Source organism: Macrobrachium rosenbergii, chromosome 40 (genome assembly GCF_040412425.1).
Source record: "Macrobrachium rosenbergii isolate ZJJX-2024 chromosome 40, ASM4041242v1, whole genome shotgun sequence".
Lineage (NCBI taxonomy): Eukaryota > Metazoa > Arthropoda > Malacostraca > Decapoda > Palaemonidae > Macrobrachium > Macrobrachium rosenbergii.
Window position 1 is genome coordinate 7,371,669 of NC_089780.1, and position 27,710 is coordinate 7,399,378.

The 27,710-nt window shown below is 35.5% G+C and overlaps 4 protein-coding genes across 4 annotated transcripts in view; 1 reads left to right on the forward strand and 3 right to left on the reverse strand.

The window, feature by feature from the left end:
* Positions 1 to 694: 694 nt before the first annotated feature.
* Positions 695 to 15,812, reverse strand: LOC136826007 (zinc finger protein 585A-like). Its single transcript, XM_067082866.1, has 4 exons — positions 15,667 to 15,812; positions 12,286 to 13,734; positions 10,183 to 10,240; positions 695 to 4,426 (listed from the first exon to the last, which is right to left on the reverse strand). The coding sequence occupies exons 2-4, from the start codon at positions 13,173 to 13,175 to the stop codon at positions 2,543 to 2,545; spliced, it is 2,832 nt and encodes a 943-aa protein (XP_066938967.1). The 5' UTR covers positions 13,176 to 13,734; positions 15,667 to 15,812; the 3' UTR covers positions 695 to 2,542.
* On the forward strand, positions 7,613 to 11,285 carry LOC136826086 (gastrula zinc finger protein XlCGF57.1-like). The gene is made up of 2 exons (XM_067083054.1): positions 7,613 to 7,863; positions 9,153 to 11,285. Exon 2 carries the CDS (start codon positions 9,274 to 9,276, stop codon positions 10,753 to 10,755), a length of 1,482 nt encoding a protein of 493 aa, XP_066939155.1. The 5' UTR covers positions 7,613 to 7,863; positions 9,153 to 9,273; the 3' UTR covers positions 10,756 to 11,285.
* Positions 15,813 to 17,331: 1,519 nt separating the features above from the next.
* LOC136826088 (zinc finger protein OZF-like) lies at positions 17,332 to 22,103 on the reverse strand. The gene is made up of 2 exons (XM_067083057.1): positions 21,877 to 22,103; positions 17,332 to 19,828 (listed from the first exon to the last, which is right to left on the reverse strand). The coding sequence occupies exon 2, from the start codon at positions 18,909 to 18,911 to the stop codon at positions 17,637 to 17,639; it is 1,275 nt and encodes a 424-aa protein (XP_066939158.1). The 5' UTR covers positions 18,912 to 19,828; positions 21,877 to 22,103; the 3' UTR covers positions 17,332 to 17,636.
* Positions 22,104 to 24,531: 2,428 nt separating this feature from the next.
* Positions 24,532 to 27,710, reverse strand: part of LOC136826100 (ephrin-A5-like) — a 68,190-nt gene continuing 65,011 nt past the window's right edge. Inside the window, exons 5-8 of the mRNA XM_067083073.1 lie at positions 27,265 to 27,432; positions 26,812 to 26,984; positions 25,320 to 25,772; positions 24,532 to 25,044 (exon numbers count right to left, since the gene is read on the reverse strand). Of these exons, the coding sequence (XP_066939174.1) occupies positions 25,620 to 25,772; positions 26,812 to 26,984; positions 27,265 to 27,432 (494 nt within the window). The 3' untranslated portion in view covers positions 24,532 to 25,044; positions 25,320 to 25,619. The remainder of the gene's footprint in view (positions 25,045 to 25,319; positions 25,773 to 26,811; positions 26,985 to 27,264; positions 27,433 to 27,710) is intronic.

Consider the following 27,710-nt stretch of genomic DNA (forward strand, 5'->3'; position numbering starts at 1 on the left):
TGGAGAAATTTTATCATTCTGTTGCATCTGTAATAGAGTGTAAAGGACAGAGTATCTAGTTGGGTTAAGATGTTTTTTGTCTTGGTGAAGTTGTTATACAAAATGGTTAAACCAGGTAGCAATCAACCAAATGCCTTGGTGGATGTTTATAATTTCTTGTCGCATTTTCTATTAATTTCTAGGGTTGAAATCATACAATCTTATTCCATTAGTTTTCTACAGAGGGCTATGTTAAGTCTAGGGTTATATTGGGAGTAGATTTGCATTCAAAATGGCTTTGAAATCACTTTTTTATGTCTAAGGCACTTTCACTATCTTTCATATGCCAAGTATGTATATGCTAGTGTTTACAGTACACCCCTTTTCACATCTATAGTTACATTCAAATCAGGTGTGTATACATTACAGTATATCCTAGTCAAACTAAGTAAATTTAGAGAACAATGTAAGTCAACCATATTCATTTACATTCTGCCTTGTAGATAACATTGTAAATAAATTACTACTGTAAGTTGATACACATGAACGCTGCTGTTTTTTGTAAACAGACTGCATGAACAATATACAAGGCCTTTTAACAAAATCCATGAAACAGATTTACTGTAAATACAGTTACTGAACTAGATCAATTCCACTGTATTTCCTTGAGCCTATGACAAAGAACACAAACTTGGTCGATTGTAAAAAAGAAACCTTTTAGGCATTTGTGGAAACTTTATTGGTATAACATGAAAAGATCTTGGGAGTTTGCTACTCTCACATTTTTTGTTAGTATTTCCATGCATATATGGGTCCATGGACCTAAGTAAACCTACAAAAATATCTCTAAAATTGGTAAGTAACGACTCAACAACAGACTGCATAGAGGTAACGTGAAATATAAAGTAAATCACTACATTTATATTTATATATAGAGGACACAAAGGCTCCTTTTTATACTGGAACAGTTCTGTACAAAAAGGAGTGCAGTTGGAACAATCATACGGTGAACTGAATCGTACCATCACTGAAGGATAACATTAGCATGCCTTGAAGAACAACAGTAGTTAATCCAAAAAATAACTGGTTATTCCTTGATGAATACATGTAATTATTCTCTGAAGAATAATGGATTATTTCTTGAAAAACAAAGAGCAGTTATTTTTAGAAAAATAACAGTGGTAAAAGCAATATTATTCCTTAAGCAAATGCATCTCTGTAGGTTAAAAAAAAAAAAAAAAAATTTCACCAATCCACACCCAGATCTGACCTAATTGTTTCACAAGTAAACTAGACTAGTGCTGATACAAAAAAGAAAGTCTCCTTAATTCAAGTGACTTCGTAACAAATGCTGATCAACTACTTCCCTTCAAATCCTATTTCCAATGACCTTTTGTGCTAAACAACCAACAAAGATAAAAGTTATATAATTGGAAAAAACAGAGTAATGTTACACCATCTTGCATTCAATGCAATTACAATAAAAGAATATTTTCATTAGACAGTATTTCCCAGAAGGCAACAATATACAAACCATATTATCTATTTGGAAGTTTCGTCTATTAAATTCCCTCTGTTTAAATAATACATCCAATGCAAAAATTCAAGAGTATATAAAAATTTAGTTACTGTCAGTATATAATATTCGCCCAATACACATAAAAAATATATAAAGTTTAACAAGTAACAAATATTCAAGACTATTAACAAAACTTCAACTAACATGATGTGTCTTTCAATAAGAAAGGACAGTCAATAAGAATTTCAGGCTAGACAAGTTCCATTAGTATGAAAAAGTTATCAACAAGCTCATTCCTCAACACTGAAGTAGTCAGTACTAAAACTTCGGAGTACAAGGAGATAAAAACAGTTTTCCTAATACAGGATTGGTCAGCCTATGATAACAACCAATGCATGTGATTTCAGTTCTCAAAGTAAATAAGTAAATAAATAAATATTTTAAATAAATAACTAAATGAGTAAAACACCAACTGATGCAAAAGATAAATTTCATTCTACTGGACCTTGAATTGCCTAATCTCTCTCTCTCTCTCTCTCTCTCTCTCTCTCTCTCTCTCTCTCTCTCTCTCTCTCTCTCTCTCTCTCTCTCTCTCTCTCTCACCACTGTACGGACTAAAATTTAACTGTTTTATAACAAATTACTGTTAGTACAATCATCTGTAATTTTACAAATCGTATTTTGGAAGAATTAAAAGCATTATTTTGGGAATTGCCCTGAAGTATAAATCATCTTAATCCTACCTAGCAGTCTGATGCTAATTACAACAAATATAAACTTTTAAATTAACACAATTTACATAAAATTTTTAAATAATATTATTAACAGCTAGGGGACAATGACAAAAAATGCCATGACCCTTACATCTGTGAATACATACAACAAAACACTGTAAATTATTAGTCATTATACTTATACAGTATTATGTACATAGTTATTGAATCTAATGTCTACCACATGATAAACTCTGCATTTTGCTATAGGGCAACAACTCATTGATACACAATTTTCATATGTACAATAATCTTTAAGAAGAAAAAATCACTAGACTGTCTTCACAAAACATTCATCTATCTTTTCTTCTTTTATAGACACGTCTGTATTCTCAGGTTCAGACTTTACACACTCTAGGGAGGGAATGGAAGGGAGCATAGTGTCCGTACTTTGTTCAATAATATGAACTTGAGAGAGTGGAGACTTTATAGTCTGTTCGGTACCGTGATGCAGGGCAAGGGAAGGGTCTGCACTCTGTTCCACTGGAGGGCAATTTTTGTGCTTGATTAAACTTTCTTTTCTAGTGAACTTTCTGCCGCACAGTCCGCACGGAAAGCGACGCTCGCCCGTGTGCTGAATCATGTGCCTCTTTAGACTTCTCTTCTCGAAGAAGCTCCTCCCACACGTTTCACAGGGGAACGGCCGCTCGCCCGTGTGCTTTCTCATGTGTACCTTCAGGTTCTCTTTTTCGGTAAAACTTTTGGGGCAGATTTCACAGCAGTGCCGTTTTTCCCCCGTGTGTTGCCGCAAGTGTCTGGAGAGGATCTCCTTCTTGGCGTAATCTTTGCCGCAGATTTCACAAATGAAAGGCCGCTCACCGGTGTGCTTTCTCATGTGCACATCGTAATTCCCTCTTTCGATAAAATCTTTGTTGCAAATTTCACAGGAGAATGGTCTCTTGACTGCATGTTGTTTCTTATGCTTGTCAAGGTTTCCCTTTTGTGAAAACCCTTTACCGCAAGTTTCGCAATTATACGGCTTTTTGTCTTTGTGTTTCCCCATGTGAGTATTCAAGTTCCCTTTCACAGCAAATGCTTTCCCACAAACATCGCAGGAGTACGGAAGCTCGCCTGTGTGATGCCTCATGTGAATCTGAAGGGTGTTTTTAAACGCAAACTCCTTTCCGCACACATCACAGCAGATGGGGTTGTCTGTCGAGTGTCTCTGCATGTGTCTCTTTCGGTTCCCCTCGTCCGTGAATTCCTTGCCACAGACCTCGCAAGAATACGGCCTTTCTCCAGTGTGCTGCCGCATGTGTATGGTGAGAATGGCCTTCTGAGTATATCCAGCACCGCAGATTTCACAGGTGAATGGCCTCTCCCCGGTATGTTTGATCATATGTTTTTTGAGAGCTCCTTTTTCTGTAAAACCTTTACCACACACTTCGCAAGTAAATGGAAGCTCGCCCGTATGCTGCCGTATGTGTATGTTCAGGTACCCTTTGTCCATAAACGACTTGGAACATATTTCACATTTAAATGGTCTTTCTCTTGTGTGGTACCTCATGTGTTTGTTCAAGTGCTCTTTTTGAGTGAATGTCTTGGAGCACCTATCACAAGAGAATGGCCGCTCGCCAGTGTGTTGTCTCATGTGAATCTTAAGATTTCCTTTCTTGGTATATTCCTTGTTACAGATCTCACAAGCAAACGTTTGGTTACTGGAAGGGGAATGCTGAACTATGTGAGCAGTGAGCTGTTCTTTAAAACCGAAGTTTAAACCACAAGGCTTACACGACCAAGATTCTTCCGTAACAGGTGGGATCTTGCAGTCACCTAATTCTACTTCCCTTTTAACATTCCCAAGACCTCCTTCATACTTGTATGAATTAAGGGTACCGAGACCCTCATCGGGAGGAGAAAACGTCTCCTCTTTGCAAGAGACTTCAGATGGGCTGCAGGGTGCATTCAAAGTATCGCCGTAGCTGTTGTTATTAGACGTAAGTTTCTCCACTACGTAAGCGGTTCCAGCTTTTGCTTTGGTGTCACAATCAGAACCTCCATTATGACCAAACGAGCCCTCGATGCTGTAATCACTGTCGTCATGATGAAAAAGTTCTGCCTTTATGTAGACACTTCCGCCAGTAGAATGCAACGGTTCCTTGCTGTCATGCATCATTTGCCGTGTGACAGCAGACTTTGCCACACGTTCACTTCTCTAAAGGACCCAAGATGACTGAAAAATAGAAAAGGGAACTTAGAAACTGGAATGCAACAAAATATGATAGTTCTGTTTTTTCCACAATTCATGACTCAAGTTTTCACAAATTTCTTTTATGAACTTATTGGCAATGGAAATAAAATCATACAGAATGCCTCAAAAGTGCATAAAAGAATCTTAGGACAAACAGCTCATAAAAAAGCACAATATATAAATTTAAATGTTGCATTGGGTTAACCTAACATGTCTGACATAATGTCAAATTCATAAAATTAACTAAAGTAAAACTTTAATGATTGCTTAAAATACTTACATATTTCATACATAAAGTCTGCTCTACTAACTGCATGAACATCATAATTTGTACAAAACTATATAGTAACATTATTCTCAATATATTCTTTTAAAAAATCTTAAAAAAAAAAAAACCTCCCAATACAAGGAAAGAAATGTTGGTAAAAAATGGCGAGACCATCACTGATGACCCACACAATGATACTTAACTAATATCATTCAATGGACACAACAAAAGGAATCGTATCATATAGGTTACAGGAACATTTGAGAAAGCCTTAGCTTATAGGTTTCTGAGTAAGATAAACCAGTTCCTTTTATCTCTGGCATACAGTAATGGCCAGGTAACATTGTTCTGTACACTCAGGTCACTGTTTTCTGCTAAAATCAGAAGTTCTCAGGATTGAGTTGCAAAACTCAGAAGTCCTGATGGTTAAGTCTGCAGTTATTTCCAGTAGTGCATGGAAGGAAGTTTCACAAGCACTTTCCTGTGCTTTTGTTGAGCAGATGCACTGTAGAATATTATTACCAGATTCAGTAACAATAACACAGATTCAACAGAGTACAACATTCCAAACGCTATGTATGTACAGACCTCTACTGAATCAGTAGGTTTGCAACTGTTCTGTGAAGGTTCCCAACTAATTTTGGAAAAGGGTTTCACTTATATTAGGGAATTCAAAGGTATTTGACCTTAAAGGCTTCCCGTATGCAATATGTCTAGTGTACGCACGGTTGAAGGGGGGAAGGGTGGTCGACAACATGCCGCACCCTAGGCTAGGTTAGGGAAGGTTTAGCAGCATTGTTTTAGAAGCTGTTTAGCCCCACATCAGAAAACTCTGGTATCCCATGGCGATCCTGTTAGGTTATTTTTTAGCCTAACATGGAGAACTGATTATGAATTAACCAAGTGTTTCTAATAGATATAAATGTCAAAATTCTGATGCATTTCTAAAAGAAAAAATGTCAAAATATCCAAATTCCACAGGCCGGAACCTCTCGGAAAGACCACCTACTGAGCTGACCTCTGTTACAGACTAGTTCGGATCAAGGTTTCAGGTTAGGTTAGGCTAGAACATACCTCCGTAATTAAAATTAACATATTTTCCTGCTAATGTCTATATATAATAATTCGATATAAATTCAGGGTCACTTGTCTTAACAATAACAGCAAAACTCAGGCAACTGATATAACAGGCTAGGCTACCCTAAAATACGTAAACCAATTTACAATTTCTGATTTCTGTCAACACTATTGACATGAAAATATTAAAAATATAAGAAAAACTGCAACACAATCAAAATACATCTCCAACCGTCGCATTAAATGTCAGAAATGAGATACGACTAAGGCTACGCGGTTAATGACCCTATAACCTATTTCCATTAACTCTCTCTCTCTCTCTATCTCTCAACCTACTTTTCCCTGCCATTTGAGGGAAGTTCTTTGTAATTACTACTGTATTTACCTTTGTAATTTATATTTACTGTTTCATTTAGTAATTTAATTATGTATTAGAAGTATATTGTGAAATTTTACGAATAAATTGGCAGACATTCACGAAGTGACCCCTTGCAATATCTCATATCGTCTGCATGCAAGAATACTCTACATATCACACAATTATCCACATAAATATATACACAAACACTAATATACACAGATACACACAAAGACTACACTTACACACAGCTGCAAGGGGCGATAGTGGGTACCAAACTCCCGTCAGCTGACCGACTGACTGTCAGAGGCTGTGACAGATCTGTCAAAAGTACGGTAGAGGCGTAGAGCGCCTGGGAAACTTTCCACTCCAAATGATTCATGAGACTGAATGTCATGTAATTTATGAGATTATCTTGGTTTTATGCTAGCACTGGGTATTTCTGCCCTCGGGCACCAATTAAACATACCCTGTGTGGAAGAATGATGCATTAAGTATCTCCAGAAATGAATCGCCATTTAGGATATCAAATATATATTATATATGTCTTGGCCGTCATATTGTTTTAAATATATAAACGTGGTTTATAACAAACTAATACAGATAAATAATGATTTAATAAATCCAATTTGTTAGTTTATTTAGAGTAAATTTGTTGATGATATGAACAGCTGATACATATAGCCCTCCCCCCACCAACCCACAGAAAAGTTGGACCAGATGTACAATAACTGTATATTTTGGACGGTGACACTGAAATTAATCTCTTATTAATTTCTCAAAGCTTTGACCAGCAATATTCTAAAACAAATATGCTTAGAAATGGACAAATAAATCGTGTTCACACGAACAGAAATTAAGATCAATTGGACAAAAACATGAAAATTAAAACATTAAATCAGCAAAAAATGTTTTTCAATACAAAATATAAATAATAAATAACAAACGCATAAACTGCTTTAATTATAGCAGCTTCAATTACGACAAGACTGTCAATTTCATTTACTAATTATTAATCCACAAGATATAAGAAATTTCAGGGGTCAAGGCTCGGTATTTAGATTAAGTCAACAGGTCCACACCAGCCCTCTAAGACATCAATAGACTCAAGAACTATCTAATTTCATGTGGTCAAAATTGATGCCACTCCACCTTCAATCTCGTATTCTTTATTTACAGTTTTTTAGTGGAAATATATATAAAATATTTGGTATATGAATGATAAATATTCTTATTATTGTCAGCATAAGCACGTAAATGTAAAAATATTTATTGATTAAAATCTCATTATATTTCCATGATATTGAATAAGGGAAACTTAAGCTATAACGAACAAAATGCTTCATTATAAAGAAATTTAACGATAAAATAATACTTTAATAAAACAATTAGGTCAAAATCATTTTAATTGCGAATTCTCTTAAAGCGAACGCCACTGTTTACATTGGCAAATACTGTCAACGCCCACTTTCCCAATTTCACCTGGGCTTAAAGTGAATAGGCGTATAAATGTAACAATTTTAACTCAGATAAAAACTTACTAATATTAAATGCTAATCATTTATTGTAATACTATTACAGAAAAAGCTTTCATAGAGATGAATCATTGCGAATATAATGCCAGCGTTGGCAACGATGCTTTGACAGGACGTTGACGTTCAATAAGCTGTGTCGGATCTACCTGTCTTCAAAGAACAGGTGACCTATTTCATATTTTTGTTCGTATTCAACAGGTTTTTATAATTCAAGGTTATATATTTGACCCGCCCGCTTAGAAACCAAGTATTTTTCATAGGTAATTATGACCAATAACCTTAATTCTTGTTAATATGACCCCATTCAAGATGACCTTTTCAGGAACGTTGGAAGGTCATTTCACAGGTGACCTGTAACGTTTGTGGGGTAATTAGCAACAGGTGTAGGTCTTAGCAGTTGTTTGAAAGATTCGTGTAGCGTTTAAGACTTTTTCTCCAGGCATAAATCGTAGGAAATGACCAAGCCAGTAACAGATGTGATCCATGTATTATAGAATTTAATTCTTTACCAGATCAATAATGAATATTTTTTACGATTCCATTGATCATGTTTTATATATTCTGCCTTTCAACCCATATATATGACGTCGGGGGGCATCCCATTGGGAAATTTTGGGGTGTTTTGGGGATAGGCAATAACCTGCAAATTTCATATATAGGAATCGCCTGAAATACATGAACAAAAAGATAAGTATTCGAAAATATATACTATTTATGCCCTTAGTGTCAATATCAAAACATATTTTAACAGACAAAGTTGTCACAAAGCCAATTATACAAATATAAGCTTTATACCTTAATCTATCTGTAGGGTACAGAGTCCTTACCTGGATAGGGAGACTTTTTTTTTTCTTTTTACCTCTCCTGCCTCTGACCTAAATTGACCTAGAGCACCTTAGGTCATAGAGCAAAATACAGGGATGCATGGTAACCTAACCTAACCTAGGGCCCTGAGTCCTCACCTGTTTAGGACACACCCACTGAACTTGACCTAGATTGTTGTAAATCATATTTGTAAAGTCCAGGGATGCATCATAACCTTACCATCCATTATTCAACCTAAACTAGGGCACTTGGCTTTTAGGGTTTAAGTCTCCTGGGACCCCTCCCCATTTAATGTAGCCTAAAGTGCTCATTGTTGGTGTCATGCTAAGAAACCACCATTATGTGTATCAGAAGTGCTGCTGCTTCCCATTAAAATAATCTTTAGAGAAGCATTGCTTTATATGTACATTGACTTACGAACACATTTATGTTAGTTGCATTTTGTCGTAAGAGTATGAATTTAGTATTTCGTATGCAGGTTTAAGATTCTTTAACACTGAGGTAAGGGAATCTTATGTACTTTAGATTAACTGAAATAGCTTAATAGAAATGTGCCCAGTAATTGGATCTAAGTCTGAATGAATTATGCTGTATAACTCTGAGGTAACACATTTTTTTATTTTTCAGATTTGTTGGAAAGATACCTTGTGGGACATGAAGTCATTTTGTTAAAGAAATTTTCTGTGTGAAAAATGGGACATGTCATGATTTCTAAAGAAATGTGGATGTATGCATAGGCTGAGTTGCAATGGAGCACCCTTTTACTGATGAACTTTGTGACAATGATTTTAAGGAGAAGGAAGACGAGAGTGCAAGTAAAAAACAATCCACGGATGTTGGGCCATACTTATGTAAATTATGTGGCAAGCACTTTGCTCACAAAGGAAACCTCAACAGACATATGAAACTGCAAGTATGTGATCGACCTTTCTCGTGTGAACGGTGTCGTAAAACTTTCGCCCAAGAGGAAATGCTCTTTAAGCACAGAGAAAAACACACGCGAGATAGGCCTTACACTTGTGAGGTGTGTGGTAGGGGGTTTACCGAAAGATCAAACTTGAGAACACACATGATGTATCACACGGGAGAACGGCCTTTCTCTTGTGAAGTCTGCGGTAAAACTTTTGTTGGAAGAGGGAACCTAAATATCCACATCAGGAAACACACAGGCGAGCGGCCGTATTCGTGTGAAATATGTGGCAAGAGTTTTCCGCAAAAAGAGCATCTCAACAAACACATCAGATGCCACACGAGGGAACGGCCGTACGTTTGCGAGTTGTGTGGAAAGACTTTTATAGAACACGGACATTTAACGACTCACAGGAAGCACCACAAAGAGGAGCGACCGTTCAAGTGTGAAGTGTGTGGTAAGGGTTTTGTTGAGAGATGTAACCTGAAACAGCACCTGAGAAAACACACCGGGGAGCGACCGTATTCGTGCGAGTTTTGTGATAAAGATTTTACGAGGAAAGGAATTTTAAATATACATCTAAGACTGCACACCGGTGAGAGACCTTTCATTTGTGATGTGTGTAACCGAGGTTTCACGCGTAAAGATAATCTAAAACTGCACAAGAGACAACATACCGGTGAGCTGCCATTTGCATGTGATGTGTGTGGTAGATGTTATGCTGAAAAAGGAAAGCTTAAAACTCACATGAGAAAGCACACGGGTGAGCGGCCATTTGCTTGTAAAATCTGTGGCAAAACCTTCACTGAAAATGGAAAGCTCACAAGGCACATGAGACAGCATACTGGGGAACGGCCATTTGAATGTGGGGTCTGCGGTACAAAATTTATCCAGAAAAATCATCTCAATAAACACATGAGACGCCACAATGGCGTGGGACCCGTTTCCAGAAGAAACGCTAATACCAGCGGTGGCAGTGAGCCAGATACGTTGATAAGCAAAGTTGAAATAAGCGAAATTATTTCCATTCCAGAAGAGCTGGAAAACATTTTCGCCGAAAGCAGCATTCCTGATGTCGATACGGAATTGGACTGCCAGTCTGATGATTTGTCTCTAGTGAAGTCTTTATGTGAGAGTAATGAACCTGAAGACTGCCTGTCAGAGGATGCTTGTGGAACAAATTTAATGAGGTTTGTAGATCAGTCAGAGATATCACACGAGTTCATGAAGAGAGAGTCTGAAGGTACAGATATCTCACTGGGTGATGTGAAGGTAGAGGAATCCTTGTTTTCTGATACGCTTATGAATGTTTCAATGTAGATATAAAGTGACAGTAACTCAGGTGGTTAAATATGAACTTGATTATCCTTAGGCATCATATTTCTTGATGTGCAGAAGAGTATTCTATAAAGACATTAAAGTAAATTTCATTATAGTATTACAGAGGTGCAATATTTTACTGTATTTTAGATTACAGTACAGGAACAATCATGTACTATACTCAGAAGTGTAACATGGCTTAGTGTCAATAATATATGAACATTACTGTGCATTACCTAGAGAATTTTACTGTAATTTCGATTCACGTTGCAAGAAAGACTTTAATTTCAAATGATTCAGATTTAGCTTATTATGTTTTATGAATTGGGAAGTTACATATACTGTATTTTTGGCGAAAGTTAATTAATTTGTAATAACACTAAACTAAAGGGAGGCTGTGAATTACAGTACAGTACTACAGTATTAGGTAATGTTCCTTCTGTAATCTATTGTATCCCGCAGTAGGAACTTAAGTTATCTCAAATAAATTCTGTTTGTATGTATATACTTAAATAAATTCTATTTGTATGTATACACTGTAATTTATGGTCAACTAAATCCTTATTTCTCATATGAGGATACACATCTTCATCCTATGTATAATTCAGTACAGAGTACCTTTGTTTTGTAATTCAACTTGTGTCATTATCCAAGCTTATAAAAAGAGGTTGTCTTTTCTTAAAATATGCTGCATAAGATATGACACCAATGTCCCTCTGCTATCAGTTGTTTGAGGAAACAGGTGGCCCTGATGAAATAATATCTTGTTCAATATGACTCTGTCTGAAGCAAAAAAAAAATTGTTACACAACGATTCTGTTATCAATACAAATAGGTCCTCACAGCCTCTGGCTGAGGTCTGCATGATTGAACACTACCAGTAAACTCTAATCCATCTAAGTTGGGTCAACAATTAACATAAACTTTGGTGCAAGATGTTAAAAAGACAATAATTCTCCAGGTTGACAATATACTGGGTTTTGTATTGTTCAACAGTTTAAAAAACTACTGAGGTTTATATATAAAGTTCTCATACAGCTGAGGAACTAAGGGAAAGCTTTCAGATTTATCAGTTAAAGGAAAAACAAAGTGAACCAAGTTGGTTTATGAGCAATCGTGGAAAAACCAACTGAGGGATAATTAGTTCCTTCAACATGGACGCAAAGAACAAGTCCAAAATTTTTATTTTCTTAATACGTACTATCCTTCCAAATCATGAGAGTATCCTGATGATTTTAAATAACAGGAAACTTAATCCCATTCAGTATTTTTAATAATAAATATTGTACATGTGTTAACAAATATCAAGTCAAAATTTGTTCAAGTTATAGGTTCTTCTTTAATATAAACAACTTCAATATTCTCAAACGAGGAAAATTCTTCTTCTCCGTCTTCTTCCAATTTCACATCAATTTCTGTTATATTACCAGCCCCAGTTTCTGCACCGGAGATTTCTTCACTTTTAATTATCTTAAGGGTCTGTTGCATATGGATAGTTTGTTTTGTCTCATCACTCACTGCTTTTTCACTTACGCAAGTTTTGTCATTTTGGCTATGAAATGGTTTTTACCTAGATGCCTTCTCCTGTGTTCACCCAGATGATTTTTCTGACCAAATTTCTTCCCACAATCCGGACAGGTAAAAGGCTTTTCTCCTGTATGAGTTCTAATATGTATGTCAAGATACACTTTCCGTCTGAATTTTTTCCCACACTCCTGACAAGCGTAAGGCTTTTCTCCGGTATGGGTCCTCTCGTGTTCGGTTAGGTGGACCTTCCGCAAGAATTCTTTCCCGCATGTCTGACAGGGGAAAGGCTTCTCTCCCGTGTGGACTCTCGTGTGCGCGGTGAGCTGCACTTTCTGCCCAAATTTTTTCCCACAGTCCTGGCAAGAGTAAGGCTTTTCTCCCGTATGGATTTTCACGTGATCCGTGAGATGAACCTTCTGTCCAAATCTTTTCCCACAGTCCAAACAGAGGAAAGGCTTCTCTCCTGTATGGGTCCTTATATGTTTGTTCAGATTACTTTTCACATTAAATCTCTTGCCACACTCCTGGCACAAGAACCTCTTCTCTCCAGTATGGGTTCTTATGTGTTCGGTTAGGTGACTTTTTCGAACAAACCTTTTTCCACACTCCTGACAAAGAAATAACCTGTTGCCTGTGTGAAATAACTTATTCACATTCATTATACTTTTACCGTTTAATGCCTGTCCCCATTCTTCCCAAATGAATTGCTTTTCATCAGTTTTGTTTGTCCTATTATGGCCGGATGTTTTTGGTTCATCTAAAGCTTTTCCGTACGACTCACTATCAAAAGTTTTTTCTCTACCGTAAAGTCCTGTGTAATCATGATTTTTTAGAGGTATAGTTTCTTCTTTTCTCCCACCATAAGTGGATGTCTTTTCAATATACGTTTCCATGTTTAAAAGACAAAGATCATTTCAACATTTATCCAAACTCTACAATGATAGCAGGACCAAAGTTTCACCTTTGGACACATGAACTTGATGACAGCATTGTGCTATATAAATATCAAATACTTTCCTAGATACTCCTTGAAACATATATTGCCTGTAACTTTGTGTAAAAAATATTTGTGCAATGTAACCATTCTACACTGTATGTTTAACATTCTATAAATTTTGTTTCTGGATTCTACATGTGCATTCACTTATTTATCTTATATTAGCAATACACTACTACAAACTGATACTGAAAACAATAGAAATATCTACATACTTCCTACTGTTGAAAATTCAATCACTGGATTTACTAGTTTGCCATTTTCAGAAAAAACAACTGTCTACTGTCATTATTACCTCATCGTCAACATTTATAGGCAGTGCACATTTAGATAACTATGAAGTATCCATAATTTATGATGTTCCACATCTCACACATTTCCGATATGGTTCTTTATGCACCGTTTTCTCAAAAAACAGGAGCTGTATTAAGTCCCTCCTTCCATTTCTGCAGCACCTGAAATGAAATTCAGTCAGTTGTACAAGATCATTTGAAAACCTTGACTAATTAGCATTACTAATACATTCTTAAATCTAATGATTCACTTAAATGGAAAGCAGTCTAATGTTCTATAAATACTGGTGGTTCTACTACTCTGTAACATTCAAACCACAAATTTACCATAGCTTCACTCTCAAAGTGGTGCTGACTGCTTCAGTAACAGAAATTAATAAATGGTACATTGTAACATCTGGTATTAGGTGAGTAAGAGTGAGTATACGCTGTCATGAAAAGAATATTAGTTTCATGATTACAGGAAATCTGAGCAACCCTAAGATTCTGATGACATCATTTGCAGCCATACAGATCTTAACCCCTGCAATTCTAATGACTGCAAATCATGTCACTGGTAAAAAACCATTGGTCAACGCCGGCTCATTGTCAGAGAGATGCTTCCAAGAACCTCTAGTTCCATCAACTGTTTTCCATGCAAGGCACACAATAGGCAGTAACCCCTACAGTCTCTGAGAGTGGAGTGGACTACTTGTTATCTTAGAAAGGTACTGAGAAGCCTTGTAAGAATCTCTTACAAGGCCTACAGGATCTTTTTCAATGGAAGACTGGAAGCTTCTAGGTTTTAAGATGGAGGGTATATATTGCTGGAGACTGAACTTAGGCAGATTTTGTCTAGACAGATCTGTTAAGAGTTGGTGAACAGATTTGAATACCATTTCCATTGTGATCACTTAAGCGATGCCAGTCACTGAAGTTTTTATATGTAATTACACACATTAACATCAGACTTAAAAGAGAAAGGGTAAGCAAGTATAGAACATTCTTCAAGTGTCATCATGATCTTACATTCCATGAGAAGTCCAGTGGGACCTTTTTCTACCTCTCCTATGGTCCAAAGACAAAGATAAAAAAAAAGAGCAATGAGTAAAAAATCTGCTCAAGTTGGGAGCAGCAATAACAGATGTGCTTAGGTTGAAGATACACTGGAGAATGGCTGTCAGCCATAGGTGGTGCTGGGGTTCCTGTACATGGCCTACCCTATGCATGTACTTCAATTACAGAATTGATAATCAAGCATTGCACTCCAATTGCATGAATACATAACCATGTAAAAATTATCATAATTTTGTAACTTCTCCAGGATGCTACTTCCTACAACAGGTGCAATTAAGGACTGAAAATTCCAGCTCTAGTTTCACTAGCCTACATTACATAGAAAGGCACAATGATCACACTGATTTGCTTAAAGTAACTGGATGTTTTGTGTAACGTAAGCCCCTATGACACATGCCTATATCATGTTAACTCCAGACGTGCGAATAAGCATGGCCTATCGACTGACGGCCCCACCCAATTCGTCAATCACTTCTTGGGTCACCCCTGGTATGCATGCTAAGCCATAACAGCCTAGGTTAAGATAGATTAAGTTTTTAGTATTTTGTTGGCCATGAAAAATAAAAAGCATCAGCCATTGAATGATAGGCTAGGTTAAGTATTTGGTATTTTACTGACCACGAGCAATAAAATGCAATCAACCACTGATCCTTAAGACAGGGTAGGTGATAAAAACCAATTGGCGACTGATCTACAGGTTTGTTCAACTGGTGATTGGACCAGATCGACTGTAACATACAAAAATACAAAAAGACATATTGGTTTCCCACTGGGGTCACCCGTAATTGTTGTATATAACCCACGGTGGGTAAGACATAAATAGCAAAAAGTCCACAAGATAAACATGCAGTTTCAAAGAAAATGCATAAAAACACAATAAAAACAAAACACGTTACAAAATATACAAAATAAGCTGCAAAAATATATGGTTCACGATGTGTATGAATTACACTATAACACTCATTACTATTACGTATCCTATTATCGCTCTGGACACTTCTCAAATAACACCTAGAACAAAATACCAATATTTCTCACCAATAACCTGAAAGAAATCTATGAAAGATTAAGTTTAAATAGGCCAAATGTCTTGTTAAATAACTTCATCATAGGTACGACTTAAATGCCCGTCACCTGTTTGACAGGTGTGACAGGAGTCGGTTTGTTTACATCTGTGATCTTGGATGCCAGATGTATGAGTCCTTTTGTTTATGTTGTTCGTCGTATTTCCTGATCTCCTAATAAAATTGACGTTGATAACAATTCAACTTTGTTTTTTGGTTTAAGTCAAAGCAAAATTATCATAAATAACGGCTTTCTATTGTCCAAATAATTGTTTTTGTTATTCATTGTACATCTTTTTCAGAACTATCGTACTTAGTGACTAGATAACATTCAACTTTTTCTTATAGGGTCAAAATTAACATAAATCAAGAAATTCTATTGTCAAAGAAACTGTTTTTATTGTTTTTCAATAAATCTGGTTATATTCCAATATGGGCTCTTGTTCCTGACACAGTACCAGGAAATGGGAAAAATCTTTACTGGCATTAATTTATTTAAATTGTGATATTCATGAATCATATCCAAACACAACAAGATAGAAAGGCCAGTAAATTACTGCTATTATCTAAAATATTTGGTCTGTAAAGCTATGAGTGTGAAAGTTAAGGCATAGTAAAAGAACAGCTATTTTGAATAACTTCATTGAAACCAAAGGCTGGCACAAATGAACTGTATTTTTCTACTTTATTTCTTATCAATGGTCTCACTGCAGCAAATTTTTAGAATCTCTCTCTCATGTTGAACTTTATTAGTTCCAGTTTCCAGGTGTTGAATCTAGTTTGATCGTTACTTAATGGTTACAGATTCCTTCCTTTAACTTACTTCAAAATCACTCTCCAAATAAGTACAAATTGTGGTATCTGGTTAATGATATTGGTTTGTTGTTGTTATCTATATCGCTTACAAAGAACATACTCTAAGAAGGATCTAATTAGTGCACTTTATAAAAAGTTAATACTGTATGTACTGTGTCCTTCCCAGTAGCAAAACAATTTTAATATTTCCTAGAATCTTCTGAACTTCCTTTTCAACTTCTTTATATTGCTTAGAAGGTTATAAGTCACTAGTGATAATGGTTTTTAAATCTATCTCTTCATGACAATTGTGCCTCATTGCCAAGTAGGACATCCTTGCCAGTGTTGGTCTTAAAACTTAGCCTAAGTGCATGACTTCTTTTATGTAGGTTGGGTGGTATCTGGAGTTTCAGTGACCATCAACAAACTTTCTCCAGAACCTCTTGCAGTCATTTTTGTTAGATCAGCAAAATTTGACCTGACTGAATTATGTTTTAGTTCTGCGGTCTGCTTTGGGTTAACTTTTTCATTTAACAAATCCAGCAGACAACAAAAACAATGAATTAAATTTTAGACCTTTGCTTTCAGCATACACAGAACTTGAAACCACAGTTATACAGTACCAATGGGAATCCTTAAAATCTGTAAAGCTATGCAATCACAATCAAAGCTGGAAGGTTTTCCACAAGCTTGCGATAAAACATTAGGAACTGTCAATGAAGGCGCTGGATGTCAAGTTGTAATAAGCTGCATCTACTCACTGAACACGCTGAAGTCCAGTCCTGTCAGTTAAAGGCTGCTCTAAAGAATGGGTCCTTAGTATTGGTAAAAATGAATATCCAGGTTAAATCAGGCCTTTATTATATGAAGAATAATTCATATTTATTAAAAACAAATGTTAAAAAAATTCAGTGTTCACAGCTACCAACGCTTTATATTAACAACAGGTAATGATTGGTCTCTTCTGCAGTATTACTACTCAATAATACAGTATATAAGGTTGTAACAAGTACTTCATCTACATCCCCAATGTCTGGAAAATATGGAAACGATTCTCTATAACTATTAATATTACGTCTCTAAAAAAGAGTATCGGTGGTCATGTTCTGTATTTTTCAGAGGAATACCTCCAGACTTCCCTGTTCTACGCTACACAAATGGTTCTTCTTTAATATACACCACCCCATTCATCTCACAAGGGGTAAATTCTTCTTTTATTTCCACTTTCACAGGAATATTAATATAACCTTCTGAACTTTCCCCACTATCAGAGTCTAAAGCAGATGGATTTTCTTTGCTTTCGAGTAAATCAGGAGCGTCTTGCATTCCACACATTTTTTGGCGGTTCTTGTGGCTTGCTGACTCTTCATTTCCATGAATTTTTCTGTGTGAGTGATGTGACTTTTCTTTGGAATGGATTCTCGTATCAATATCATCATCTGAAGTGTCCCCAGTCCCAATCTCCATTGCAGAAGGACTCTCTCTGCTTTTAGGTGAATCAGGGGACTGCTGTCTGTCACGCAGCTTTCGGTGTTCCTTATGCATTTTCGTATTTTGGTAGTGAAGGCCCTTTTCACCTGAATGTGTTCTCATGTGCGCAGTAAGATGAAACTTCCGTCCATACTGTTTCCCACATTCTTCGCAAGAAAAGGGCTTTTCTCCTGTATGACTTCTCATGTGGGCTGTTAGGTAGAATTTCCGCCCAAATGTTTTGCCGCATTCCTGACAGGAAAACGGTTTTTCTCCTGTGTGAGTTCGCATGTGATGAATTAATACACTTTTGTAACCAAACTGCTTCCCACATTCTTGACAGAGATAGGGCTTTTCTCCCGTGTGAGTTTTCTTATGCTCATTAAGATGAACTTTCTGTTTGAACTTTTTCCCACATTCCTGACAAACAAACGGCTTCTCTCCTGTGTGTGTCCTCATATGGTGGGTCAAATCACTTTTGTAGCCAAACCCTTTCCCACACTCTTGGCACAGAAACGGCTTTTCACCGGTATGAGTTCTCATATGTTCGGTAAGATTAACTTTCCACCCAAACTTTTTCCCACATTCCGGACACACGAATGGCTTTTCACCTGTGTGGATTCTGATATGGCAGGTGAGGTGAGACCCACGGTTAAATTTCCTCCCGCATTCCTGACAGTCGAATGACTTCCTTTCTTTCTGAACTCTCTTGCGAACATCGAGAATGCCATTTTCACTGAACACCTCTCCAAATTCTTGACAGATGCGTGGATCTTCTTTTGTGTTTCTCTCCATGGGGCTAGCCACCTTCGAGTCCCTACGCGAGTCTTTGTAATTTTCACACACTGATGACTTTTCTCTGCTGCTGGCTTTGGTACAGGTGATTTGTGTCTTTTGTTTATTTACTTCTCTACTTTCCATAGAGGTGGATGTCTTTTCAACATATATTCTCATATTTCAGAAATGCAATCAAATGTGTCTACAGTACTGTGTACACTATACTAAATTCTACGCTTGATATCTGAACCAAACGTTTATCTTTAAATATTCTTGTTTCCTAATGGGAGTCTTTACATGTTAGTTTTTATATCCATCCTAAATACTATACAACCACAGATTTGTGATCTTTCATGTAAAAACCCCTTTCTTGAGATAGTTACATCAATGGAAAAATGAACAGCTTAGGCCAAATACGTATTAATGACTCGTCATGGGTCCACTAAGAACATTAAATTACCGAGCCTTATCCCTAAAATCTCTTTATATGACACCAGAGACATTTAAATACACACCACTATCTCAGTGACATGAGACTATTTTTCACTATAAATATAAAATCAAAGTCTCATCCTTACTAGAGATTCCATTCTATTAATATTGTGCTCTCTTCCAAATGAATACACAAGAATCATAAGTATTTAAGGTCTTCAGTTATTTTAAATGACAAAAACCTGAAGCTAAAATAAACTTTTTGGTTAATTCATAGTTCCCATGTACAATAATAATAAATGACTGGTTTCAGTACGTACTTTTACACATATTCAATTCATTCTAATCACTTATGCAGAGTCACATGGAAAGTGGGGCATAGTTTACAATAAATATTATCCGATCACGTAGAACAATACAGTATTAAATAACTTCACAGCACAGAAACTTTCCCCCAACTGTGACATTTGTAAACCTTCAAATAGTCTGATGATATTTTACCCCTTCTCAGTGTTACTAATGCTATTTTGTCATTACATATTTGTACTTAGATGCATAAATACACCATCCATTGTATTACTCCATATCAACAACATCAGTCTTGTGTCCGTGTTTCTAAAAGCAGCAGCCAAAAGAACTCCTTTCCATCACTTTGCCATCACCTGAAATAGAAGACCACATATGAAATGAAAGCCGATGACATTTCAATAGGGTGGAATTGCAAACTGCGAAAACAATTTCAGTACTGTGGAACAAAAGTGTGAAATATATTTATATTTTATTTTACAATATATATTTGTTCTGTAGATACAAACCACTACCTTATCAAAGTCTATCACCTCAGTACTCAGCTATCTGTTTTTGTGCCTTGTATGGCAAACTGTAATGATACTAAATGGTTTCTGTAAAGTTCCTTCAGTCCCAGCTGGACTGTTTTCGACTTTGTAAATTTCATTCATTCCCTTTGATCTCTTCTCTGCTGACTGTCCAACTGCTTTCACTTTGTTCAGTTATAAAATTCTAATTTAAGCAACAAACCCTTTGTCTAAGTCCTAAAATAGTCTGGCAACTTTTCTTAATGGTTCCATTAAAGTACTTAATAATAATAATAATGTTTAATACTCAGATGGAACAAAAGACTAGTAAATTATTACAAAATGACGAGAAGTGCACAAGATGTCAAAGTAAAGGACCATACTTTTACACTTGATGAGGCTTGAATCAGACTCATGCACTGATTTGAGGTTAGAGGTGACAGCTAACATAAAGTAAATCTTTAATATCAGGTTCCCTAGCAGAACTTACTCCAGCGCTTCATCTGTTCAGCTAACTAGATCTGATATATGAGTAACAGCGATAAATTCCTGCAAGGAAGCTTATGAGTTCCGGGAAGAACCTCTCTTTCAAAATTCCGGCATATTTGTCCCAGTTTGCTCGAGAAACGCTGAGCAATGCCTCTACTTACGAAATCAACAATTTGTAACCTTAATAGAAGATAATCAATTCCCTTAAGTAACTAAGAAATAGTAGGAAATCTGGTACTTGCAAAACAGATGCTTGGAAAAGTTCAGCTCTTCTCCCGCTACACCAACTGCAGAATACTCGCCACTTTGACTGGTACAGCATCAAGGCACAAGGTTAGGGTTGGGTGCGACCATGTAAAATACAACTGTTAAACTCTTTTGGCTAAGTTTAAAGGGCGCCCAGTAAGCCAGAGCAGAGTGCAATCCGGCATCCTAGGCTAGGCTAGGTTAGGAGAGGTTCGAACTTACCCTTCTAATACCATTACCATACAGTTATGGGAGGAATCTGCCACCCCCTCCCCTGCCAGGTAGGAACCTATGTCCTAAGCCCGGTTATGTTAGGTTAGAATGTATCACTCTAATCATTGTAGGCACATTTTCATTATTTTTTGGTGTGTGCGATTGGTGCATGTTCATGAGCCATATATTTTCACAAATGTTTTATCTGTTTTTTGCACATTTCACCATTCCTCCTGATGCAATAGCCTATACACATATCAAATGTTATAGATGACATTAATTGATAGGTCTGCTTCCCTTTGTCACACATACAAGAGATCTGTCTTAAACATTAGGTGTTTTGTGTAATAACCCTTAAAAACGATTAGGTAGTTAACTTATATGTCTTAAACTTTAGGTGTTTTGTGTAATAACCCTTAAAAATGATTAGGTAGTTAACTTATACATAATCTGTCTTCAACTTCACTACACAAAGACGTTATAACATCAATTAACGTCCGTTTATACCTACGATTCAGGCCTATTATCTATTCCAAGACTGATACTCGTACTGTACAGTAAAGAAAGGATAATCTATTAATAATCTATTAATATCATTAGTATTACATACATATATATATATATATATATATATATATATATATATATAAAATATATATATATATATATATATATATATATATATACATATATATATATATATATATATATATATATATACATATATATATATATATATATATATATATATATATATATATATATATATAATTAGTGTTTCAAGCAGAAAATAATTCTAACCTGCACTTCTATAGACAACCTTTCTGGGTAACCTAACCACATCAATCCACTACTAGTGTCAGTGAATCAATAAATTAAATTTGATCTCACAATAATTATACAAAATTACATCAATTAACAGCAAAAATATAAAAGATATATATTACCAAATTGGCCTTGGCTTAATCTCTCGCTGTTTACGTGTCAGCCATAAGTTCACTCACTCATTTACGCAGCCTTTAATTCGTCTATGACATCCTGATCTCCAGTGTAGGTCAGATTTCATATTAAATTATTTAATAATAATTTTTGGACCGTTGACGTTTACGTCAAGTAAACACAATTTACACAAACGCGTTTGTTTACAATTCTTCTTCTTCTTCTTCTTACGTTGGAGTCGTCTGGTAGCAATCATGGCAGCGTTTCTTTTCTTTTTTTTCTTGTTTTTAGTCTGTTATTTTTACCGCAGTTAAACCTACTAGGAAATATAATAAAAATACTGGATTTTTCTTTTTATATTTCATTTTTTTCTATGTTTACTGTCCTTTTCTTCCTTTTCTATAAACCAAAAACAGTCCCGTTTCCATTAAGGCTTCACTTTAATCATTACTGTCTTAATGCTCAACGTGCATTCATTTTATATCATTCATTTTCTTAAATAAAACATTATCATGAAATATAATAAAACTGATGAAGCTTTCCTTTTATTTTTCATTTTTTATATATATTTGTTGTCCCTTTCTTTCCTTTTATATACAAGCCAAAGCAGTCCTATATATTCTCTGAATGGTTTCACTCTAATCATTACTGTTAATACTCTGCATGCGTTTATATTATTACTTTTTATATAATCCTTTTCTTTAAATAACTCTGACAATTTCTGCAAACATTACTCTACTGTCCAGCAAAATACTTGTATGTTTAGTTTCGAATTTTATTCAGTAAACTTTGGGTGGAATTATAATGGTTCCAGCCAAGAGATTTCTGTCTGTCAAATAGTTTAATTTATAATAATTCATAATTTTGAGGGCTATAAGGCCTTTTCTGAGTTCTTCCTTATTCTTTTCTTTAAATTCTTTTGCAGATCTCTCTCTCTCTCTCTTTATATATAGGATACTATATATATATATATATATATATATATATATATATATATATATATATATATATTGGTAACTTTCAAAACTAGCTTTCGTTTTCAGTATAATTCACATTGAGTTCTAGTCCACTTAAATCAAGACACATTCATCTGTTTAATAATTTATTTATTATGAATATCTAAAACAATAGCCATTCTTTTATAAACGTCCTAAACTCTGATGAATATTTACCAAGACTTAATCTGTAAAAATATATGAGTGGGGAAATTTCAGCATCTCCATCACAAATAGGCACACACACACACACGATTGAAATAAATAAAAAATCTTAAAATGGAGATTTCTATATTATTTAGTAATATTTTTTCAATGAACATTGCGGTGATTTCAAGATCATCTCCCGTTAAAGAAAACGACTTCAATTCCAAATAAAAGAAAATGGGATATTTTATTGGATAACTAAAAGAAATTTCGGTATTTCCGTCGTCTATTAAAGCTTTGTAATATTAATATTGACCACAGTTGAAGTAATTCACACGTTTCGGCTCATTCTTTTTTCTCGTCTAAATGTAACTAATGATACTATTTTCTGTTTGCATTCTAGGCTCAGTCATTTGGGGGACCTGAATTGTGCTAAACAGGACTTACATAATAAGTTTGAACTCATTAACTGTTGCTAGAATATGCAATAGACGGTAATTTTCACTTTGCTTTTCATTAGTTTATTCCACGAATAATTCCTGAAATATGTATAAATTCTCATACTGACCAATTTACTAAAAAATAATATCACTCTCCATCCACATTCTAATCTTAAAACATTAGTAAAACTTCATTTAACTTGTTTATGCAATTATCTCAGCAAAAGTTTCCATCTTTTTGTCTAAAACGAAGAAAAATGACTTTGAGGATGTCTTTGTACAATAGGATGACCAAACCTGACCTCGATTAGGTCTTAGGGATATGAGTTTGCACAAGTTTAACCTACCTGTGGTGTGACGTAACCTCCAGGAAATCGTCCTTGTCTTGAAATAGTGGCGGTAAAGATTTGGAAATAAAACCACAATGTCTTTTCTTCGATGTAACAAAATGGTTTATTGTCTGTTTTATTAAAATCCTTCATTTTTGTTGTTATATTTTCGACTGGTATCATTGCTAAACCAGTCTCCAATTCGCCATGGTAAGCTTACTGAGAGAAAAAGTTTTAATTCTCCTCAGACTTACGATGCACTTTCTGTCTTTGTTAATACAGTTTTAAACAGCATATTTAACCTGAGCATTCAAAACGAGGGCAGCTCATTTCACTTATCCACAGTAATCGTAAACACAATACTCGGGTTAACAGACAACAGTTCATTTACCGTTGCCAGTTAACAACAGATATGAATCGTACATCATGTTATTAACTTTGAAAGGAACTTCAAATTTTTGTCTAGTTTCAAAGCAAATTCAGTCATCAATTTATAGAAAATAACATGTATAGACATTTTGTCGTTACATATTTGTTAGATACATATTGATTTAGAGTGACACAGAAGAAATCGTACACCTGGCAGCGTTAACCTTCCATGATCACCAGTACAAATCTTGCCTGAACAAAATCTTTCTTTTGTCAAGACTTCAGTGTCAGCCTCTCGTCCTTCTCCTCTTCTCTTACAAAGTAAATCTGAAGTTTCCTTCATGCAACTTAAATAAGGGAATAAGGATAATAAAAGACGCGTGTATATATATAATTAGCAATATGTTGGATGCACAAGTACAGATTCAATAAAAAAAAAAAAGGAGACGAACCATTTTGAAATGGACTTTTCAGGAATCCAGTCGACTCGAGAAGACTTGCTTCTCGCTCCTGAAGGAAATGCGGAAATCTTATAGTAGCATTTTGGCAGAGGAACTGAAATTGACAATTCTTTCGTTAACAGGCGCCAAAAAAATAACAGATCACGATTCTTGATATTTTAGAAATAAACCTTCAATAACGTCTGTTTATTTATACGATGCTAATACACGTATATGATTATTATTCAGCTGCTTCAAAATGATGGCACAGAGAAGGTACTTTTAGTTGTTGATTTTTGCATTAATCTTTTCTGGAAGGATTTTGTTTATTAATTTTTTATGTCCTACTTATCCTGTGACAGGTAATGGTACACTGGAGTAATTAACACCTGGAGAGGCGTTTTTCATTTAAATATTCCTTTTGTAATCATACTCCTTCCTTCAGTGTGATATGCTCTGAAATGAAAGAAAAAAATTTGAACTAATGTAACACAGTTGTAAAATTAATGATAATACATCTTTTAAATAACTGATTAAAATGAGAAAATATGAACAAATAGAATAGTAAAAATGTTGACAATTTACCTTTTGAAATAACTGATTAAATAAAAATATATGAACCAATCTAAGAGAATAGTTACCAAAATATCGACAATTTATCTTTTAAATAACAGATTATACCAATGACAGGCTCATTTATATTTCAATATAAAGAGTTTTTTAACACCTACTTTGTGATTCTTCCGTTTTCCAAAAAAACCATACTCCGTTCACTCGAATGCTTTTGCCAAAATACACTTCCTTCCCACCACAATTTTCCAGCAAAACAGCTTGGTATTGGCGCAATTTTCCTTCTTCTTCTTCTTCTTCTTCTTCTTCTTCTTCTTCTCCTGTATTATCCCGAAGAGTCCACACAGACTTGGTTCTATATACGAATCACATAACAATATGACGTAGCTTTATATGAACAGCACACTTGATCAGCTTCCCACACTGCCCCAATTTGACTAGAAAATGTGGGTCTTTGGCATTCAGGGCAGTGTGGGGAGATATAGAGGGAGGGGGGCTGGGCACTGGGGTATCAAAGCGAGAGGCACTGGGTGAGATTTGGGGGTATAAAGGAGGAGTGAAGTCTTATCTCTCTGACGCTGAAGTTCTCGTTTTTGCAATCCAGGCGTTTTTACCTGCGGGAGCAGACAAAAGTTAGCAGATATTTTTACAGCGAATTATCAATGATTAAGATGTCAGCAAAGACAAATTCAACATTTTAGTAAGGACAAGTTTTAATCATACTTTAAGAGGACTAAGTCTGCTAAGTGAAACTTGACAGTTTTTTAACAAGAACAAGTTCTAATTATACTTTAAAAAGGAATATGCTGCCATATCATTAAATGACAAGAGTACGGCAATTTAGATTGCAAACTAATATTTTCATTTATAAGAAAGCCAGTATTTATTTCATGTAAACGTTTAGAAGGTTGTCAGTATCTATTTGAGCTAAAATGTGGAAAAATACTCAGACAAAAACAATGATAAAAAGAAATAATAACATCATACCACAGCGTAACCAAACATGCAACCATAGAAAGCTTTCACTTTCAAGTCAATACTGACTTTCTAAAAACGCTTTCTCGCATACCACCATAGATAAAATTCCAGACACATTTTTTCATGCCATTTTGAATGCAAGGTGGTCAGTTACGCTATGTGTGGGAGACCGTGCACCAGGAAATGGTATGATAAGGCGTGACGTGAGTCTGAGCCTGCTCGTGAAGAAAGGGTACATTCTTCATGCTAAATCACACCTAGAATTCACAGTAATCTCCCACGCGGAAAAACAAATGAATGTCGATTTATGCAACTCCAACAACTGGACCAACTAATTATCTAATGGCAGGAGCATCTCTGGAATTTAAACTTGAAAAATACAGGCTCTAAATGGAGCTTGGAGTATCAGACAGGCTACGCATGAAGAAAGGGTATAATCTTGCTAAATCACACCTCGAATTGACAATCATCTCCCAAGCCAAAAAACAATTGAAGGTCTGTTTATGCAACTCCAACAACTGGACCAACAAATTATCTAACGACACGAGCATCTCTGGAGATTAAACTTGAAAAATACAGACTCGGAATTGAGTTTGGATTAACCGACAGGCTACAACGACAGAGAAGATCTAAGCAAGACTGACAGAAGGGATTTTGACTGACTGTTAAACTCACCCTTTCCACCGGCATGAATTCAATGCCGAACCCATGAATTAATAGCGAGAGGAGGGCACAGGAAAATGCTATATACAAAGAATTGCTGGTGCCAGCTGGCGCCGAGGAGGTACCAGGAACCAATTCTCCTTTTTGTACGATCTCGTTCTCTCCGGGATCTGGTGGCTGTGAATCTAAAGGAAGAAGAAGAAGAAGAATAATAATTTATATATATATATATATATATATATATATATATATATATATATGTATGTGTTTATATACATATACAGAGATGTATGTCTACATCGAATTAATAGATATTTATAATCTATATTTACAAAGGTATAAATGACATAAATTCACAACTGCATCGAACTGAAACACATAATCACTTATTTCAAATCTAATAATAATAATAATAATAATAATAATAATAAATAATAATAATAATAATAATAATAATAAACTAACCTGTTTTTCTGGTGGTACTGTACACGTCACTGTCTATTACTATTTCATAGTACGAACTGTTCCCCGTGGTCACGGCCACAACCGTTGTAGTTTTAGGGGTTGTGTTCTGAGTTGTTGAGGCAGTCGTCGATGAGGCTGCCCTGCTGCTTTCTTCTGGGGGCTCAGAATCTGCAGAAAGTGGAAAAAGTTATTTTTTTTTTATAGGGAACGTGTACAAAGCTATCTCAACTATCTCTTTATTTCTTGAGGACTCTGATATGTTAAAGAGATAAAAAGAGTGTGTGTGGATATTTGTCAATCTTAAATTAAGGTAATAACAGATTTGCTTTTGAGACAGAAGATGCTTTGACAGATCTGCCTCTGAGACAAGATCTTCCTCTGGGACAGAAGACATTGTGACAGATCTTCCTTTGAGACGGAAGATATTGTGACAAGTCTGCTTCTCA

Coding starts and splice junctions, on each gene's coding strand:
- LOC136826007 (XM_067082866.1), bottom strand. CDS start 13,175: ATGGAAACGTATATTGAAAAGACATCCACTTATGGTGGGAGAAAAGAA. Junction 10,241..12,285: donor AAAATGACAAAACTTGCGTA/AGTGAAAAAGCA, acceptor TTCCATTTTCAG/TGAAGGTTTTGCCACAGATT. Junction 4,427..10,182: donor TCACCCGTGTGCTTTCTCAT/GTGAGTTTTAAG, acceptor TGGGTCCTTTAG/AGAAGTGAACGTGTGGCAAA.
- LOC136826088 (XM_067083057.1), bottom strand. CDS start 18,911: ATGAGAATATATGTTGAAAAGACATCCACCTCTATGGAAAGTAGAGAA.
- LOC136826086 (XM_067083054.1), top strand. CDS start 9,274: ATGGAGCACCCTTTTACTGATGAACTTTGTGACAATGATTTTAAGGAG.